Source organism: Trichechus manatus, unplaced genomic scaffold (assembly GCF_000243295.1).
Source record: "Trichechus manatus latirostris isolate Lorelei unplaced genomic scaffold, TriManLat1.0 scaffold00028, whole genome shotgun sequence".
NCBI lineage: Eukaryota > Metazoa > Chordata > Mammalia > Sirenia > Trichechidae > Trichechus > Trichechus manatus.
In genome coordinates this window covers 13740976-13759351 of record NW_004443964.1, presented here as the reverse complement: position 1 = coordinate 13759351, position 18376 = coordinate 13740976, and the positions used below count along the sequence as shown (strand labels likewise).

At 47.5% G+C, this 18376-nt stretch overlaps 1 protein-coding gene across 1 annotated transcript in view; it reads right to left on the bottom strand.

Annotated features, from left to right (window-relative positions):
* Positions 1-1788: 1788 nt before the first annotated feature.
* FAM20A (FAM20A golgi associated secretory pathway pseudokinase) overlaps positions 1789-18376 on the bottom strand; it is a 52745-nt gene continuing 36157 nt past the window's right edge. The window contains exons 2-11 of the mRNA XM_004374184.2: positions 15184-15368; positions 13930-13980; positions 11762-11840; positions 8345-8437; positions 7406-7521; positions 6663-6843; positions 5335-5444; positions 4843-4924; positions 4049-4108; positions 1789-2747 (exon numbers count right to left, since the gene is read on the bottom strand). Of these exons, the coding sequence (XP_004374241.1) occupies positions 2483-2747; positions 4049-4108; positions 4843-4924; positions 5335-5444; positions 6663-6843; positions 7406-7521; positions 8345-8437; positions 11762-11840; positions 13930-13980; positions 15184-15368 (1222 nt within the window). The 3' untranslated portion in view covers positions 1789-2482. The remainder of the gene's footprint in view (positions 2748-4048; positions 4109-4842; positions 4925-5334; positions 5445-6662; positions 6844-7405; positions 7522-8344; positions 8438-11761; positions 11841-13929; positions 13981-15183; positions 15369-18376) is intronic.

Here is an 18376-nt window from a genome sequence, read left to right as displayed (position 1 = left end):
TGGTCAAATTTAGTTAACTCATTGCCTTCTAGACTGGTTTGGAGGAAGGAGGAGGGAAACTGCTAATCCTTAGTTTTTGTCAGATGGTATTGCATTATTATTATTGTCAGACCTTTACTACTCTCAGTTTGTAAAGTACAACAAAATTTTTGTTTCGGGGCATTTGAAAACCAGTCCATTGTCACAGAAATGGCTGGGTTTGAGGTACAGCTGTATCTTACCTTCCTAAGGAACCCTGGTGGTACAGTTGTTATGAGCTTGGCTGCTAACCAAAGGTGGGCGGTTCACATCCACCAGCCACTCCTTGGAAATCTTATGGGGCAGTTCTACTCTGTTCTGTAGGGCTGCTATGAGTCAGAATCGACTCAGCAGCAACGGGTTTGGGTTTTTTTTTTGTTTGTTTTTACCTTCCTAAAGTTCTGCAACTTGGAAGCCCCAGTCAAAATGGCCATTTTATGCTCTCTTTTCAAGTCTTTGCCCTGAGGATTTTTCATCTGTCCTGTGTGTACTTTCCAGGTCCCTCTCCAAAGGGGAAAGTTGACTTGAAGTGAGAGAAACCGTTTAGGAAGTGGGAAGCTCTACGTGGAGAAGTCACCTCAGTTGTGGAATTCTCTGGCATTAAGATTCTTCTATTAAAAGGTGGATTTTCTTTTTTTAAAGCAAACGTAATTCCATAAATTGGGTGGACGACTGTTGGGTGTTTGCATTATAGTGGAAAGAACACTTTGGAATAGGTTTAAATCCTTAAATTGTGTGATTTTAGTTAATCTCTGTGAGCTTTAGTTTTTGTATCTCAGAGGTAGGGGGATTATATCTGTATGTTTGGGCGGATTGGAAGCCTGTGTGTGGATTGTGTGCCGTGAGGGAAGCACCTGCACGCGGTATGAACTTGGTGAGTGGTCGTGGTTTCCTCATCCTGGAGACACAAGGTTTAGGGGCGGTGGGACGGTGAGGTAGGGTGCCGGTGGGTTGGGAATACCTGTTGTTACTTGTCCTAACGGGGCTGTCTGGTCACATTGCAGAAGTCTTGGATGACATTTCTAGTTTTGACCTTGTACTCTCTTTAGTGACAACTTTTTTCTGCTCCCTTCACACTTGGTGCATTTGAGCCTCTGGCCTTTATCAGAAGAGAAGCCGATTTGACAAAATCAGGCTGTTTTCTCGGTGGACCGGCTAATTCCTCTGTGGTGTGAGTAGTTCCTGTCAGTGGTGTTTTCAGTTGTTAATTACAGAATAAGAAACAAAGCTCCGCCCCACCCCCATCAGAGGAGTTTGAAATGCCAACAAGTCAGTAGGTAGAAGATTGAGGAGACAAAATCCCTAATACACTGGCTGACTTTTAAGGGAGGCTCAGAAAGTAAACTTGATGTAGGCCTTTTTTAACAAGCAGCTGAGGGAAGGGGCATCTAGAGTGTCACACCTCTTCAGACAGCCCCCTGCTCCTCGGGAGAACAAAACAGGCTCCGGTTACTGGGTGGTGGGAAGAGGATTGTGGTTGGTGGGTGATCCAGGGCTGTGGAGGGCCCTGGCTTTCCTCTGGCCTCAGTCCAGATTCACCTACCTGCCAGGCCCAGTCTATGCTGGCCAGACCTTCGAGACCCCCTTCTGGTTCTCCCTTCCTTGAAATTCCCCTGTTGCTATGGGCTGCTTATTTCTAGACTCTTGACATGCTTAGTGTTATTTCAATGGATACTTAGTAGGGTACAGATTAAAACAACCTTTTTGGGAATATTTTGAGCAAATCCCTGTTATTTTTCTCTCTTGTAACAACTTCTCAGATGGCATTGCGTTATTACTTTTTTTTTTTTTTTTTTGGTCAGACTTCTACTAATCTCAGTTTGTAAAGTACAACAAAATATTTTGGGGCATTTGAAAACCAGTCCATTGTTACATAAGTGGCTGGATTTGAGAAGTTACTCTAAGATCAGTCAGTGGGATTATTGTGTTCCGATTGAGCCACAAGGACTGGAATATAAGTAGAAAGTGTGAAGTCTCATTTGAGCCAGTTTGAGAGTTACTGTTTGCAGTTTTTTAGCCTGCTGGTGATACGCCAGATGATTATGTTTTATCTGGACCAGGAATTACTCTTTTACTTGTACATAGAATAAGGCTCTGAAGGGCAATTAGATATCCACTTGATGTCCTTTTATTTTATTCGTTACGGTTAATACTCTCCTAGGAACAATGCTTCCAGACCTTCCAAGCCTGACCCATATCCAGATTCCCAGAGGGCTTAGATTTAGTCTGTGGCCTTTATGAAGTCAGTGCTTTCTGGGAAATGGAGCCAAGGCAATTCACTCTAGAAGCCACGCACCAAGAAATAAAGATCAAGTTCAGTGGATCCCACTTGTATTTTTAAAATAGTCCCAATGCCCTACGTCCTTCCAGAGCGCGTGACTCATGGCCACTAGCATCAGTAGGTGGAAGGGAGAAGAAGTGGTCAGCGCTTGGGAGTCTACTGCTGATGGTTGACTTCCAGTCCCTAGCTTGTCCATTTAACCCGGCCAGAGTCTGGGGCTGATTGTTCTGCTGGGCCGCTGGCGATGACACTCTCTTCCCCGTGGGCCTCTATGCACCCCTCCACTGCCTTAAGGATGATTTGGAGTCTCCGGTCCAGGGCAAGGAGGTGAGGCTCTGTGAGGACGGGGGTGAGCTGGTCATCCAGCAGTGATTCCCGCATCACATCACTGAGCCTGTAGTTGGCTTGGGCCAGCAGCTGCAGGTGCAAAAGTGTTTTCTTTTTTATCCTGAAAGGACAAAGTCATAAGAACCAAATAAGCAAATGTAAAGAAAGTAACTAGTTTGAACTGGCTGCTATTTCCCCAGACAGCTGTTGTAGCTGAAGTTCTGAGAGCCTTCTTCCCCAATGTCTTCTCAAGCACATTTTAATGAAAACCAGATAAAAATGGAATGAATGAAAGGTGACATTTATCCAGTATTTTGGAGCCCTTTGCCCAGGTGCCTTTTGGTCAAGGGTGTGTTGAACCATCTGAGCTCTGATCACTGTAATGCCACACGTGCTGGGCCGTATGCATTTACTCTGATATTGCTAAGGGTATAAAAAAAGAAGTGACATTTAGATTCTCCAAACATATTACACTGGGAAGTTTCTAGCAGGTGAAATGATGACACTGTGTGTCATCTCAGAAGTTCTAAGTAATGCCAGCTTCCAAGTTGTTTCTTGCTGATTTTATAATATTTCTGTGTCAGATTCTAAAACCAGAGGGATGAAAATGGGAAGGGACAAATCATGAATTTAGGATTTTGATTTCTTTTTACGTGGTAATCTGACTGGGACTCAGATGGGTAAGCAACTTAACTGTCCATCTTTTGTCATAAAAAGCAACTGTCTTCTTGTCCAGCTCAGGAGGGAGGAGGGGAGGCAAAGAGGGAAGCACGTTTAAATTAACCTAAGAAGTTGATTAAGAATATTCATGCTCTGCTCTGAATTTTCCACCTGGGAAGGAATGAGATGGTTTTGCTAGGTGTGAATCACATATTTATAATTAGTTCCGGATACTGCAGCTGAGCAGGTGGACGATTTTATAAGCGTGGCTGAAAAACCAGAGAGGTATGGAAGGTAGGTTAGACATTCTCGAGAGAGAAATGGTGGCCAAGCAAAGGCCTTAGTGCTTCCTTTCAATCTGATATGAGTTATGGGACTTTAATCAGGATTTTGCTTAGATGGTGATCAAATAGTAATGTTTATGAGCTTCTGTGAGTGCTGGGTGAAGCAGGGGTCTGATGAGTAATATCAAAGACTGTCAGACTCTGCAAAAGTGGGTGATTATCTGAGTGGGCTCAAGATGAAAGTTGATGAGTGAAAGGTTTAATAGATTCTAATTTGTCTTGCTGAAGGATGAAAATGTCTCAGCTGTTGCTGAGGAAGATTGTGTAGTTGTAGTATAAGAAATGAAGCAATTCAGGTCATTCATGCCATTCTTCTGCCCACTCATCACCTAGACCCGTGAGAAGTGGATGAAGACTTCAGAGCCTGGTTGCAGATCGAGTGTCAGGACAGTTAACTGCCCTTTAACTGGAAACTTACACGCAGCACTGGGAGAGAGGCGAGAGGATGGAGAGCTCATCATGGGAGTGTCGTCCGAACCTAGGAGAAGAAACCGGTGCTCATGGGTGGCCAGCCAGCCTTTCTCATTCCTTAATGTTTTCTCTCTTTTATCCCCTCTGCTTAACCTTTCTTCGGATCACAGCTCCAGGTAAAATGCCAGTGATCTTCAGCCCTCTCCTAAGTCAGGTCACAAAACACTATGTCCAAGGATGTTAAAACTCATAGCCGTCGAGTTCATTTCGACTCATGGCGACCTTATAGGACAGAAGAGAACTGCCCCATAGAGTTTCCAAGGCTGTAATCTTTACAGAAGCAGACTGCCACATCTTTCTCCCGCTGAGCGGCTGGTGGGTTCAGACTGCCAAACTTTTGGTTAGCCAAGAGCTTAACCACTTCGCCACCAGGGCTCCTCCAAATATGTTAAGATCAGGCAGTTTCTTTGATCATTTGGTCATTCATTCATCCATCCATTGACTACAGAGGACCAGCCCCTGAGTAAAGCCATGTTCTCTGCCTCCAGGAGCGTATTGTCTGATAAAAAATTATAGAAAACTTCTCACTAGGGGGCACACTAGTGCTCTTTGGCTGGAGGAGAATCATATGGTACTTAGCAAAGATCAAGAGAAAAAAGGAAATGGTGAAAAGGGAAAGCAAGAGACAGGGAACATGACAGTGGAGGCTTCTCACTCTGGGGGCGTTTGGCTTCCCTGAGCAGCTGCACAAAAAAAATGGCTGCAGGAGGGGCGTGTGGGGACACAGGAAGTCACACTTACCCTCTGGCATTGTCAAGGTGAATAAGGAAGCCATCATCCCCAAACTTTGTGAACATCTCATAATGGTGGCGGTCCATATTTCCTGTAAAGAAGGGGAGAATTTGGAGCCAGGGCCGTCCAGTGTGGGCATTTGAAGGTGGGATTCTTCATGTCGCTCGGGCCTGAGGCCTTGCCCTAGGCCCTCCCACTGCTCCACGTGTAGCATGCTCCTTCCTCCCTCCCTACTTGGTGAGGGGAACAGTTAGCTTCAAATCTGAGGGCCACTTGGGCCTGGTGGCAGGGTTATATGCTTCTCTCATGGGTGATGACCCTTCAACTTCTAGCTCTTTGTTAACTTCTGCCCTTCTGGACCTCCACCACTTCTGAGCACGTGAGCGGTGCAGGGTTAGCCAGTCCTCATGATCCAGGTGGTCCTGTTTCCCAAGATCACCGAGAATCCCAGCTCAGCATCTGAGCCCTCCTCTGCCAAGTGCCCTGAGCATAGGGACCCACCTATCAAGAAGTCGAAGATGGCCATGTCAATGATGTTGAGGAGCCGGTTGCTGCTATTGTACGGGTAGATCTGTTTCACTATGTCGCAGTAAAGTGGATTGACCTCCCACCTGAGGGTGAGAAGAAGTCCTGGGGCTGGAAGAGCCAAGATGGCAAGGTGTTGGGGCCCTCCCCACACATGCCCTCCCAACCCACCCCTGGGCTGCTGGCAGCTTCTTAGATGGTAGCTGGGTACTTTTAGGAGGACCCTGGGTAAAGACATGGGAAGCTGTGGATTCCATGTGGTGAGAAGGTTCTGGGTCCTTTCACTGTCCCAAGCATCCATGCTGTGCTGGGCGCTGTACCGATGGCTGGGCACCATGCACCAGGGAAGCGAGACAGGGCGGCTGGGGCAAGGCTGGTGAAGTGTCGCTCACCTGCTTCCCGTGCACCTGCTCTCACTATCTCTTGGACCCGGGCTCTTCAGTTCTCCTAAACCACTTGGAATCCCCCTCTCTCACCATGGTCCTCTGCCTGAAATGCCCCCCGCCCCAGCCATGTCCCTTTACATCTAGTTGGCTCTTAGTCAGTCAGCCTCTACAAGTCCCTTAGGATGGGTCATGCCTTCTAGGAATTCTTCCCTGATTACTTCTCTCCCCACCACAAGTCAGAGTGACTTGAACAACAGACTGATTCATTCAGTCAACTAATATTAACTGAGCACCCTGGCAGTGTACTGGTTAAGAGCTACAGCTGCTAACCAAAAAGTTGGCGGTTCGAATCCACCAGGTGCTCCTTGGAAACCCTATGGGGCAGTTCTACTCTGTCCTATAGGGTCGCTATGAGTTGGAATCAACTCGACGGCAATGGTTTTTTTTTCAGGTTATGTGCAGGGGAATGTGTCAATGCTAGGCATACAACTTTGAACAAGATAGGCCTCACGAGGCTTAGTCAGATGAAGCAGGACTCCCTCCCATGGGCTCCTTGTGTGCCTGTCTCTTATAGGGATGATCCCACTGTGTGGTAATAATCTGGTTCCTTGTCAGTCCGCCCCACTAGACCATGGAGCTTCTTGAGGATAGAGGTTGTGTCTATTATTTCTGTATCCCCGAGCACCTAGTGTTGGGTACTTAGTAGGCTCTTTATAACTGAAAAAATGAAGTAAAGGGAGAGAACAGACACAGGCTGGCTGGTCCCAGGATCAATATGAGATAAAGCAAAAGACTGAGGCAGCTTTTGGAGTCCAAACACCAGGTTAGCTGCAGGCTCTTGGGACAGCGACTGCAGTCACTCTCAGGATGGGACTTGAGGCCCAAGGCCATGGGGTTGTGGCCAGGGGGCTGACTCACTCCTCTTTTCCTGCCAGCGTGTAGGAGCGGATCCAGGGGTTGGGCACAGACAGCCTGGGGGCCAGGTTGAGGGACGGCAGGAATGCAGAGAGGGAGCCCTCCAGCAGGTGGGGGTTTCCACAGACAGCATACTCCGTCTTGCACATGTACGGACACTTGGCGAAGAAGCACACGTTGCTGGCTAGAGGATGGGGAGGAGAGAGGAGAAGGAGTGAGGGGGGCTTTGGAGGGTGTCATCTTCCTGCCCCAAGCAACGCTTTGGGAGGAAAGGGAGACACTGAACGCACAGCTTGGGGAGGAGAAGAGAAAGAGAAGGAAACATCACTTTTTCCAGATGTAGGGACTAGTGAATGTCACTAAACTGAGCATCCTGGGCACCAACTTCCAAATGTCTCAGAGAAGAGACAGTGTGGGATGCAGCCTCACTGTGTCCTAGCCGTATGGTTAGCATGTTGTTACTTTGGATAGATCACATCTGATTCCAGGGAGGCAGGCATTGTCGGTTCAGTGCCCACATAGGCTCGTTAGCCTCTCACACAAAACCTTTTCCATTTACAGTTCATCTTGTTACGCTCAAATGGACCAGGTGGGAGTGAATGATGACAACATACACCCATCCCCATAATGCATCTATGACCCATACTGGGTCCTACTGACAGGGGTCGGACCACTGCTGAATGTAATGGTGGGCATGCTGGCTACCATGTCTTAGACCCAGAATATTGCTTTGGCCAGTACTCTACCTGGAGAGACAAAGAAAACACTCTGCAGGATTTCATTCTTGGTGACCTCTAGGATTTCCTTGGTGACATTGACTAGCTTCCCCACTGTTGGCGGCACCCGTCGGAAGTCCAGGATCCTGGAGAGAGGGAGCCCTGTTCAGATCTGAGGGATGGTCAGGGAGTGCGGAGGAGAGGTCCTGTCCCCAGGCCAGTGCACATTTCAGACTGGCTGCTATCCCTGACCAAACCCAGCAGGGTGGCTGCTGAGGGAGGTCTCTGCAGTGTCGAGAGTGCCCGGGGCCATCCCAGGTCTAGAGGGGTGGGAGAAGGGGATGGAATCCTTACTCCACAAAGCCTCCTGGGCAAACCTTCCCACTATCCCAGCTGTGCTCTAAGTCAGCCTTTCCATACTTTAATGTGCATACAAGCCACCTGGGGATCCTGATAAAATGCAGATTCCGATTCAGTACGTCAAGGGTGAGCCTGAGAAGTTGCTTTTCTTTTTTTTTCCTAAAAAGCTCCCGGCTGGTCACCATGCTGTGGCCCATGGACTACACTTTGACTAGCAATGATTGGCCAAATAGGAAGGCCTACAAGTTTAGGAATATGCTTTCACCTTTTAAAGTCATACTCTTAAGACTCCTGGGATAAATGGGAGTGGGCGCATTCTCCCCATTTCCAGATGGAGCAAAGGGCAATGCCATACCCAAGGTGGCACGCGAAGCAGGATGGCAGAGTTAGTTTCATTATAAGTTATTCTTCTCGTGACGTTAAAAGACCTTGTGTTACTCAATCCATGGGGTTGGATGGGACATACTGGGTTTGAAGGCATCACTGAGGTATGAAGAAGATAAAGAACCAGAAGGAAAAATGCCAGAGAGGCCCCACCTGAGGGACTGCCTGGCGCCCCCTCCCAGGATGGCCCTTGCCATCAGCGTCATGGGGCCCGACCGAGCCCACCTGTCTAGGTGGAAAGCTGCAATCTCAGCATTGTGTCTCTGGAAGTCAATGAAATAGAAGAAGTCCTCGGGTGTCTCCTCATCTCGCTGCTGTCTGGAAGGAAGGAAGGAATCAAGCCCTGTACTCAGACCTCAACTGTGAGCCTGAGAAGAGAGCTGATAAGCTTGACCCGAGAGAAATGGACAAAACACCTTTATGCTTTTGTATGTACACACATGTGGTGCAGCAACAAATCCGGAATGGCTCGTGGCTCCCTTGCTAAGAAAAGACAATGCAAAGTAGAAAGAGCCAGGCTTCCTGCAAAATACTGTCCTGAGTTGTTGCGTGCCATCGAGTCAATTCCGACTCATAGGGACCCTATAGGAAAGAATAGAACTGCCCCCATAGGCTTTCCCTAGGCTGAAATCTTTATAGGAGCAGATCACCAGGTCTTCTCTCCCACGGCATGGCTGGTGCGTTCAAATCACTTGACCTTTTGGTTAGCAGCTGAGCGCTTTAACCATTGCACCACCAGGGCTCCTATGTTGTGTCTGTGGAGTCATTTCTGACTCATAGCCACCCTACATATAACAGAACAAAACACTGCCCGGTCCTGCACCGACCTCACAATTGTTGCTATGTTTGAGCCCATTGTTGCAGCCACTGTTTCAATCCATTTGATTGAAGGTCTTCCTCTCTTTCCCTGACCCTCTACCTTATCAAGCATGATGTACTTCTCCAGGGACTGGTCCCTCCTGATAACATGTCCAAAGTATGTGAGACGAAGTCTCACCGTCCTCCCTTCTAAGGAGCACTCTGGCTGTACTCCTTCCCAGACAGATTTGTTCGTTCTTCTGGCAGTCCATGGTATTTTCATGGCGGTGCTCCTATATCCTGTTGCCCTTGAGTCGATTCCGACTCATAGCGACCCTATAGGACAGAGCAGAACTGCCCCATGGAATTTCCAAGGAGCACCTGGTGGATTCAAACTGCTGACCTTTTGGTTAGCAGCCATAGCACTTAACCATTGCACCACCAGGGTTTCCGGTGCTCCTATAGACACCACCACCACCAGGTTTCCTATTTGGTGGCACAAAAACCAACCAACCAACCAAAAAGCCTAAATCCAGGGCCATCAAGTTGATCCTGACTTAGAGCACCCCCATGTGTTACAGAGTAGAACTGCTCCTCCGTAGGATTTTTTTGGCTGTAATCTTTATAGAAGAAGATCACCAGGGCTTTTTTCTCCATTGCCATTGTGCGAGTTCAAGCTCCCAACCTTCAGGTTAATAGTCTAGCGCAAACCATTTGTGCCACCCAGCGATGTTCCTTGGTGATAGGGGTTGCTTTTTTTTTTTTTTTTTTAAATCCAGCAGGTAGAGGGAAGAAATACAGACACTGTTCTACAGAAGAGACAGGACTGGTCGGTCAGGGAGACCAGAGCTAGTATCGAGCCAGATGTCCAAGGATTCAGAAAGATGGCGTGTGACACAAGACTTTGTAGACTGAAAAGTTCCCTAGAAATGCTACTTCATATGACTGGAGTTTGAAGAACAGAGAACGTTCTGGGCCATAGAGTGATTGGGAGGAAATAATAGGACATTAGCTGGGTCATGGAGAGGGAGCCCAGCCAGGGGGCTGAGGGAGGCCGGTGTAGAGGATATTGATTTATATACGTTTTAAAATCTCTAATGGGATCCTGAAAAGCACCAGCCTGCCTGAATGCGATGGGCTGGCTGAATGTGTGTTTAGGAAAGTGCCTTCCAACCAGTAGAGGCATCGAGTGGCAGCTTCTGGCCTCTAGGCTGACTTTGCCTAGATGCTAATTAAACATGGAAGAATGATGATCTTCAAGTAACTTTATAAGCCTCTGTGTGGGATGTACTATGGCTGCAAAAGCAATTTAAATATAAATAAACGTAATGCTGCCGAAAGCTGTAAATAAACAGCCCTAGGTTAAGAGATGGGTGCTAACCAGAAGGCTGGCAGTTCAAATCCACCAGCCGCTTCTTGGAAACACTATGGGGCCATTCTACTCTGTCCTATAGGGTTGCTATGAGTTGAAACTGATTCAACAGCAAGGAGTTTGGTTTGGTTTAGCCACTGAAACAGTGATATGCACTTTGCTGAAAAACACCAGCTAGCCCTGGAAACCACAGAGAGGCCCTGCCAGAAGTAGGAATTCTATTTTAAAAAGTGTAACACATTTAACAGGACAGCCCTCCTTGCTCGGCTGACCCACTTCTAATTAGCGTCACCCAAGGTCGAAGCTAAGAAGCACCTTCCAGGTTTCCCAATCTCATTTTAAAAATCCAAATTCCTTCCATCAGAATGGATAATCCCTTCAGAATTTTCTAAACCATCATCTCCGAAAGGCTGGCAGTTCGAACCGACCCAGAGGTGCCTCAGAAGACAGGCCCGGCCATCTGCTTCCGAAAGGTCACAGCCTTGTGGAGTAGTTCTACTCTGAAACACATGGAGTCGCCATGAGTCAGAATCAACTCGACAGCAACTAACAACAACAAACTTTAAAAATACAATCTTTAATTATATTCATGATGCATATTTTCCAAAGATTACTTTCCAGTTTCCCTCTTAATAAGGAACAAACGCTGCTTGCTTTGAATTCTGTATAGAAAAAAATGCACGATTTTTCAAGAAATACATTGTGAACTGATACTATGTTTGGTTTGGGACTAAATTTTATAAAAATAAGGCTTAAGCTGCCTGTTATGGTATAAGAATAGGTACACTTGCTTTTGTGACCTAAGATTGGAAATTTTTGCATTATATTAAAAAAAAACCCAGCTGGTTAATTTAAAAAAAAAAAAAAGTATTTTGTTTCTAATTGACCAGAGCAGAGGTTTTAGGCTGTTAGTTCATGCACTTTCTACAAATAAAACACGGTAGGTGTGATACAAAGTGGAGTTCATCTACTCTATCTTAGCTTCCAGTTTTTGAAAAGTAGAAAGAAAAAACCCATTGCTGTCGAGTATAGGACAGAGTAGAACTGCCCCATAAAGTTTCCAAGGAGCACCTGGTAGATTTGAACTGCTAACCTCTATGGTTAGCAGCTGTAGCACTTAACCACTATGCCACCAGGGTTTCCTTAAAAATGAGGTAGAGACATCCCAGTGTAAGTCCCTGGGTGATGCAAGCAGTTTGCACTGGACTACTAATCTAAGGGTTGACAGTTCAAACCCACCCAGCGGTGCTGCGAGGGAAGGGCCTGTCGATCTGCTTCTGTAAAGATCACAGCCATAAAAACCACATGGAGCAGTTCTTCTCTGCAACACATGGGGTCACCATGAGTCTGATTTGACTTGATGGCATTTTTTTTTTTTTTTTTTTGGTAATGTACCCTATATGAATTTTAAGAATCTGGCTTAGAGAATGCAATTTATGGATCTGGTGACTGGTGGTGAGGAAGGCACTTACCTCATGGGTTTGAACATGGCCTTCCCGAAGTCCGAGAACCTCAGCACCAGCTTCAGGTGGACCCCACTGGGTTTCACAACTGGGAAGGCGTAGAGGGTGCGTTAACGATGTTTCTGGGTGCAGGCTCAGGGCTGTGACCCTTTGTTAATTCAGTAAACCCAGCTGACTTCCTCTCTTTTTTCTTATTTAATAAAACCCTGAAGACTAGGTGTCAAGACTGGCTTCTCAAAGCCTGCATGGTAATCTCCGTGGTGCCAGGCCACGGAGAGTGTGTCCACGGGCTCAAGACAATACTTTTTCTGCTAGTATGACAAACGGCACCCAAAATAGGTTTCCCCAGATAGCTGCTCACTGGAAATGTCAAAAAATGTTTCTCTAAGAATGGACCCTTTCCTCTTTGTGCCTCGGCTGCACCCACAGAGATTTTGGTTATGCCATCTGTTCTATTAGACTAGTCTGTCTCTCTCTCTCTCCCTCTCCCTATTTAAGACTGTGCGCCAGGGCTGGGGCGAGGGTAAGGTGAGCGAGGCAGCCAGGGTGCGCTAGCACAACGTGCAGTGAGAGCTGCCTCCTGAAACTTGGCGCCTCGCTTGCCTCCCCCTGTCCTGGCCCTGCTGTGAGCCCTGGGAGGGTGGGGACAAGTCTCCCTGGTCTTTGTATTCTACAAAATGGCAAATGGCTGGTGCTTCGTGAAAGAAGGGAGTCCCTGGGTGGTGCAGAGGGTTCATGCACTTGGCTGCTAACCGAAAGATTGGAGATTCAAGTCTACCGAGAGGACTCAGAAGAAAGGCCTGGTGATGTACCTCTGAAAAATCAGCCATTGAAAATCCTATGGAGCATAGCTCTACCCTGACACACATGGGGTCGCCATGAGTCAGAGCTGACTCATTTAACTAAAGAAAAGATAATAAGCCCCGGGCCCTACAGCCCCTTCTAAACCTTTGTCATGTCCTATCACATGTAGAAATTTCTGACATGTGTTCCACACACTGCGGTCAGTGGGTTGAAATGCATCCCCCCAAAATGTGTGTCAACTTGACTAGGCCGTGATTCCCAGTATTGTGTGATTAGCCACCATGTTGTCATCTGATGTGATTTTCCTTTGTGTTGTAAATCCTACCTCTATGATGGTAATGAGGCAGAATCAGAGGCAGTTACGTTAATAGGGCAGGACTCAATCTACAAGATTGAGTTTTGTCTTAAGTCAACCTCTTTTGAGATATAAAAAAGAGAAGGGAGGAGAGAGACAAGGGGACCTCATACCACCAAGAAATCAGAGCCAGGAGAATAGCACTTTCTTTGGACCCGGGTCCCTGTGCTGAGCAGCTCCTAGACCAGGGGAAGATTGATGACCTTCCCCCAGAGCCAACACAGAGAGAAAGCCTTGCCCTGGAGCTGGCACCCTGAATTTGGACTTGTAGTCTCCTGGACTGTGAGAGAATAAATTTCTCTTTGTTAAAGCCACCCACCTGTGGTCCTTCTGTTATAGCAGCACTAGATAACAAAGACAGTGGGTGAGGCTACTCATTGCCTGCGGTGACTGCCTGGGGGCTGGGTGCCTAGGGCAGCGTCCAGGCCCGTCTCTATTGGGCTCCCAGCGTCCTGGCACAGGAGTTCTGCTCTATCTCATTCCTATCTTTTTGGTTCTATTAACCGTCTACCCCAGCGGGTCTCAACCTTGGCTGCATCAGACTCACCTGGAGAGTTTAACAAATGCTGGGGCCCGGGCCTAACCTGCGCAACCGAGTCGAACACCCTGGAGGTGCGGGCCAGCAGGCAGCAGGTTCTACAGCTCCCAGGTAATGTCAGCCAGGGGTGTGAGCCACTGTCTCAGACAATTGCTGCTTAAATCTGGAAATGCGTTCCTATCACTTGAGGATTTGGTTAAAGGGCAGATTCTGATGTGGAAAATGAGAGGTGAGGCCTGAGCATCTGCATTTCTGATAAGCTCCAGCTAGGAAGGTGAGGCTGGGCCTTGCCGTATATTGGCCAGCAAGAGTCCCTCTTCAATGCCCTTTCCTCCCTGTGGGTGGGTGGGAAGAAATGCTGAGTTCCCTGGGGAGAGGCAGAGTCATGCTCCATCACCTCCCAACCAGGGCCCATCAGGATGGGGGCATGTGACCCCTGGGGTTCACATGACTGTGACAGTGAGGGGGCTGGTCACTTACTCTGGGTGCAGTCACACGCTCCGAGCAAGGCTTTCTCGTCCTGACTGTAATCTGTGAAGGAGAAGAAGGGCAGTGAGAACACCCAGCCTTATTCCTGAGAGAGCCGGCCACACGGAGGCCCTGGACTTAGGTGCAGACCAGGGGAGGGGTTGCTGCAACGTGGCTGGGGGCCCCTGGCCACACAGTGGGGGTCTCCCGGCGCTCCAGTTGGCTGTACTCTCCACCCTGCTCCATCCCAGGCCCCCTGCTCACAGGGCCTTCAGTGCACACACCCTGCCAGGAGATGATGCTCCTTTTGCCCCTGCTAATCCCTTGCTGCGTCACCTAGTCTGTCAGAGTGCTTGGGAGCATGACCTGCATCAGCGTACCTGTGCTTGAATCTTAGCTCCACCACTGGGTCCTAGCCAAGTTACTTAACCTCTCTGAGTCTCAGTTTTCCCATCTGTAGAATGGCATCAATACTGTCCATGTCCTAAGGTCATGTATAAGAGAGAATATATTGCCTCATTCAAAAAAAACCAAAAACGAACAAACAAAAAAAACCAAACCAAACCCACTGCTGTTGAGTCGATTCCGACTCATAGCAACCCCATAGGGTTTCCAAGGCTGTAAATCTCTATGGAAGCAGACTATCTCATCTTTCTCCTGCGGAGCCACTGGTGGTTTCGAACCGCCAACCTTTTGGTTAGCAGTCCATCACTTCAACCACCGCGTCACCAGGGCTCCTTTCTAAAGAAACCAGTAAGAATCAACTGCTGGCGAGAAGACTCCATCTCATGGTGACCCTGTGTGTGCTGCTAACCAAAAGGTTGGCAGTTTGAATTTACCCAGAGGCACCTCGGAAGAAAGGCCTGGCTATCTACTTCTGAAGAATCTGCCATTGAAAACGCTATGGAGCACATTCTACTCTGACACACATGGGGCTGCCATGTTCAAAAGAAGCACTCAATAAAAGGTGGCAATCACTTTCACTGATTGTACAGAACACCTACTTATTTTTCCCTTATGGGGTTGTGATGAGATTATAGTTGCAAGATCGCTTTCAGAAGGAAAAAGATCAATGTCTATGTTCTTACAGTTATTATTCCGTCTCTGAGTTGGCAGAGTCAACCCTGTAATATTCCTCCCTGAAGCCTGGCCTGACATGGTTTACTGAGCCTGGCCTGACATGGTTTACTGAGCCTGGCCTGACATGGTTTACTGAGCCTGTCTGAGAAAAAGCCACCCCAGCCTGCCTGATCCCACCAACCTCACCAGCACTGACGGTGGGGAAGTGCCGCATGTCACGGAGGAGCTGGTTGACGATGGGACTGGACCGGGAGTACAGCCCATGGCGGTTGATGCCCAGGTGGAACCGGACCCAGCTGGCCTCGAGTCGGAGCTGCAGTGGGGGGTCCAGGGAGGTGAGGTTCAGCTGCTCTTTGTACATCTTGTGTCGCCTGAAAGATCAGCAAGAGTCTTCTTATTGGAGGAACAAGAATACAAGGAACTGCCGAAGCACCTTGTTATTCAACAAGTTTATGAAGCACCTAGTAGGTACCAGCCTTTGTGCTGCCTGGAGCCCCTGGGTGGTGGGTGCACTTAGCTGCTAATCGACAGGTCGGCGGTTTGAATCCATCCAGAGGTGCCTTGGAAGAAAGGCCTGGTGATCTACTTCTGAAAAATCAGCCGCCGAAAACCCTAAGGAACACAGCATTTGCTTAATGAGACTTCCTGGAGTAACCATTTCTTCCTCTCTTTTAGCCTGTCACTTCATATTTTCTGATACTCAAGCCTTGATTCTGAAAATAGCCACTTGGAAAAAAAGACTTGGTGAAGTTGAATTCCAGACTGTAAAACCCAACATCATGGCTGACGCCAAGGACAAGCATACCAGGTAGAGGAGATACAAACAGAAGGTGCTGACCAAAGAAGCAACTGTCAGGTAAACCAAAACCATTGAGTCATGATCTCAGAGTTGGAAGGTCCTGAAAGACCGTCATACTCAACCTCCCATCCTCCTCATGACATTCCTACCAAGGAGTGGCCTATCTGATACTTGACGGGCCCCAGTGAAGGGGCTGCGCCACACCCAGAGCTCAATCCATCAGTCCAGCTCTGACTATTAGGAAGCACTTTCCGACACTGAGCCAAACTCTTTCCATAGCTTTTATCCACGAGCCTTACTTTTTTACCCACTGGGGTTGTGCAGAACAAATCGTTTTCTTATATTAAAGCCTTTTAAATATTCGGAGATGGTTGACAGGTGGCCTCGGCATCTTTCCATCTCCAGGTTAAGTTTCCAAGGCCCTTTAACTGCTCTTCCTCGGACAGGGGTTTGAATCCTTGCATAATCCTAGCTATGCGTTTCCATTTCTCTCCTAATTCTGGCAGCCAGAGTGAAACGCGATGCTCCAGGCACAGACTGTGCAGTGCAGAGGAAAACCGGACGATCATCACTCCCATCCTAGATGCTTTCCTTCGACTAATGCAGCCAAAGACTGAATTATTTTAGCCTTTGGGAAACTACATATCACAGACCTATGACAGATTTTGTGGTAGGCAGAATTCTAAAATTGCTCCCCAAGATTCCATGCCTTCATCCCCGGAACCTATGAATATGATATCACCTCCATGATTATGTTACATTATATGGCACAGTTTACGTTGCTGTATATGATTATGCTACATGATTATGTTACAATTTTCAGCTCATAGCAACCCCATGGGACAGAGTAGAACTGCCCCCATAGGGTTTCCTAGGCTGTAATCGTTACAGGAGCAGATCGCCAGGTCTTTCTCCCATGGAGTCGCTGGGTGACTTCAAACCACCAGCCTTTTGGTTAGCAGCCAAGTGCTTAACTGCTTCACCACCAGAGCGCCTACAGTTGACCTTAGAGAAGGAGGTTATCCAACTGGGCCTGATCAAACCACATGAGCCCTTAAAAGTAGAGAGCTTTCTCTGACTGGCAGCGGAGGAGAAGTCAGAGATTTTCAAAGAATTAGAAGGGTCTGACACACTCTTGCTGGCTCTGAAGATGAAGGGCTACACGTACAAAGACCAGGGAGCTGTCATAGGAGTCCGACAGCAGATCCCGACTAACAGCCAGAAAGGAAATGTGGGAAAATGAATTCTACCAATAACAGGAATGAACATGAAAAACGATCCTGAGCTCCAGATGAGCTTGGAGCCAGCTAGCACCTTGATTCTAGCCTGGTGTGACCTTGAGCAGGGAACCCAGTCATGCCATCCCAGACTTCTGACCTCCAGAACTGTGAAATAACAAACGGGTGTTGTTTTAAGCCTCTGAGTTTGTGGTAATTTGTTATGGTAATTTGGTAATGGAAAACGGATACAGATTTTGTTCACAAAAAAGATGCTAAAAAGCTAATTGCTCTTGTTTTAATCATATGGTTTTATTTCAAAAACATACTCTAAGTAATGTTTGTTTCTGACATCTTGAAGTTTTAGGGTTTTACGTAGTCATTGGAGAGTTTTATCATTTTTAGACGGGGACTTATATTTCTGAGTTCTCCAAGATCAATCAACAGAAGAGAAGTAGGTTGCTGGCTTTTAGAACCAAGGATGCAGAACCATCATGGAAGACGGGCCACAGATTTAGTGCCTACAGAAGCCGTTCAGGCAGCGTAAACGAGTGAGGAAGGCCCGCTGAAGGACAATAAGGCGTAGCGGGGAGTGTGTCAAACTGGACAGCACAGTCTACATCTAAAGGGTAACAGATGCTACTAAGTTTTAAATGACAGTAGCCATGTCCTGCCATTCATTCATTCATTCATTCAGTAGTATTAACTGCCAGACATTAATCTGTGCTCTGGAGCTAGAGCTGTGTACAAAACAAATTCTTTGTTCCAATGAAACTTACATTTCCCTGGGGAATCATTTATTTTGAATTTTCAAGCAGAGCTAGAAATCCAGGTACTCATCAGAATCTGGAAACCTTGGAAAAAATAAAACCCGTTGCCGTCGATTCCGACTCCTAGCAACCCTGCAGGACACAGTAGAACTGCCCCATAGGGTTCCCAAGGAGCGCCTCGTAGATTTGAAACTGCCGACCTTCTGGTTAGCAGCCGTAGCTCTTAGCCACTATGCTACCAGGGTTTCCTTTTTAAAAATAAGTTAACTGAAAAAAAAAAAAATCCTGTGTGGGCCAAACAACCACAAAAAACTGGCAGCCAGTTTGTGTTCTCTGCCCTCTGCTGGTAAAGTAAAGTGTCACAGTATGGTAATACTGAGACACGGTCCCCACACAGCCCTGACAGACGCATATGCACAGAAGAGACAAGGCAAGGGGACAGTCTATTATTTTAAGACGCCGGTCTCATAAGCAGTAGAAAGAAAGATGTCTGGTACTTCTCCCCCAAGCGAGAGAGCCCTGGAACAGTCTTCCAACTTAGGGGTGTGGCCACGGGGGCTGGGAAGACTGGAGCATGCCTCTCCTCTAAAGGT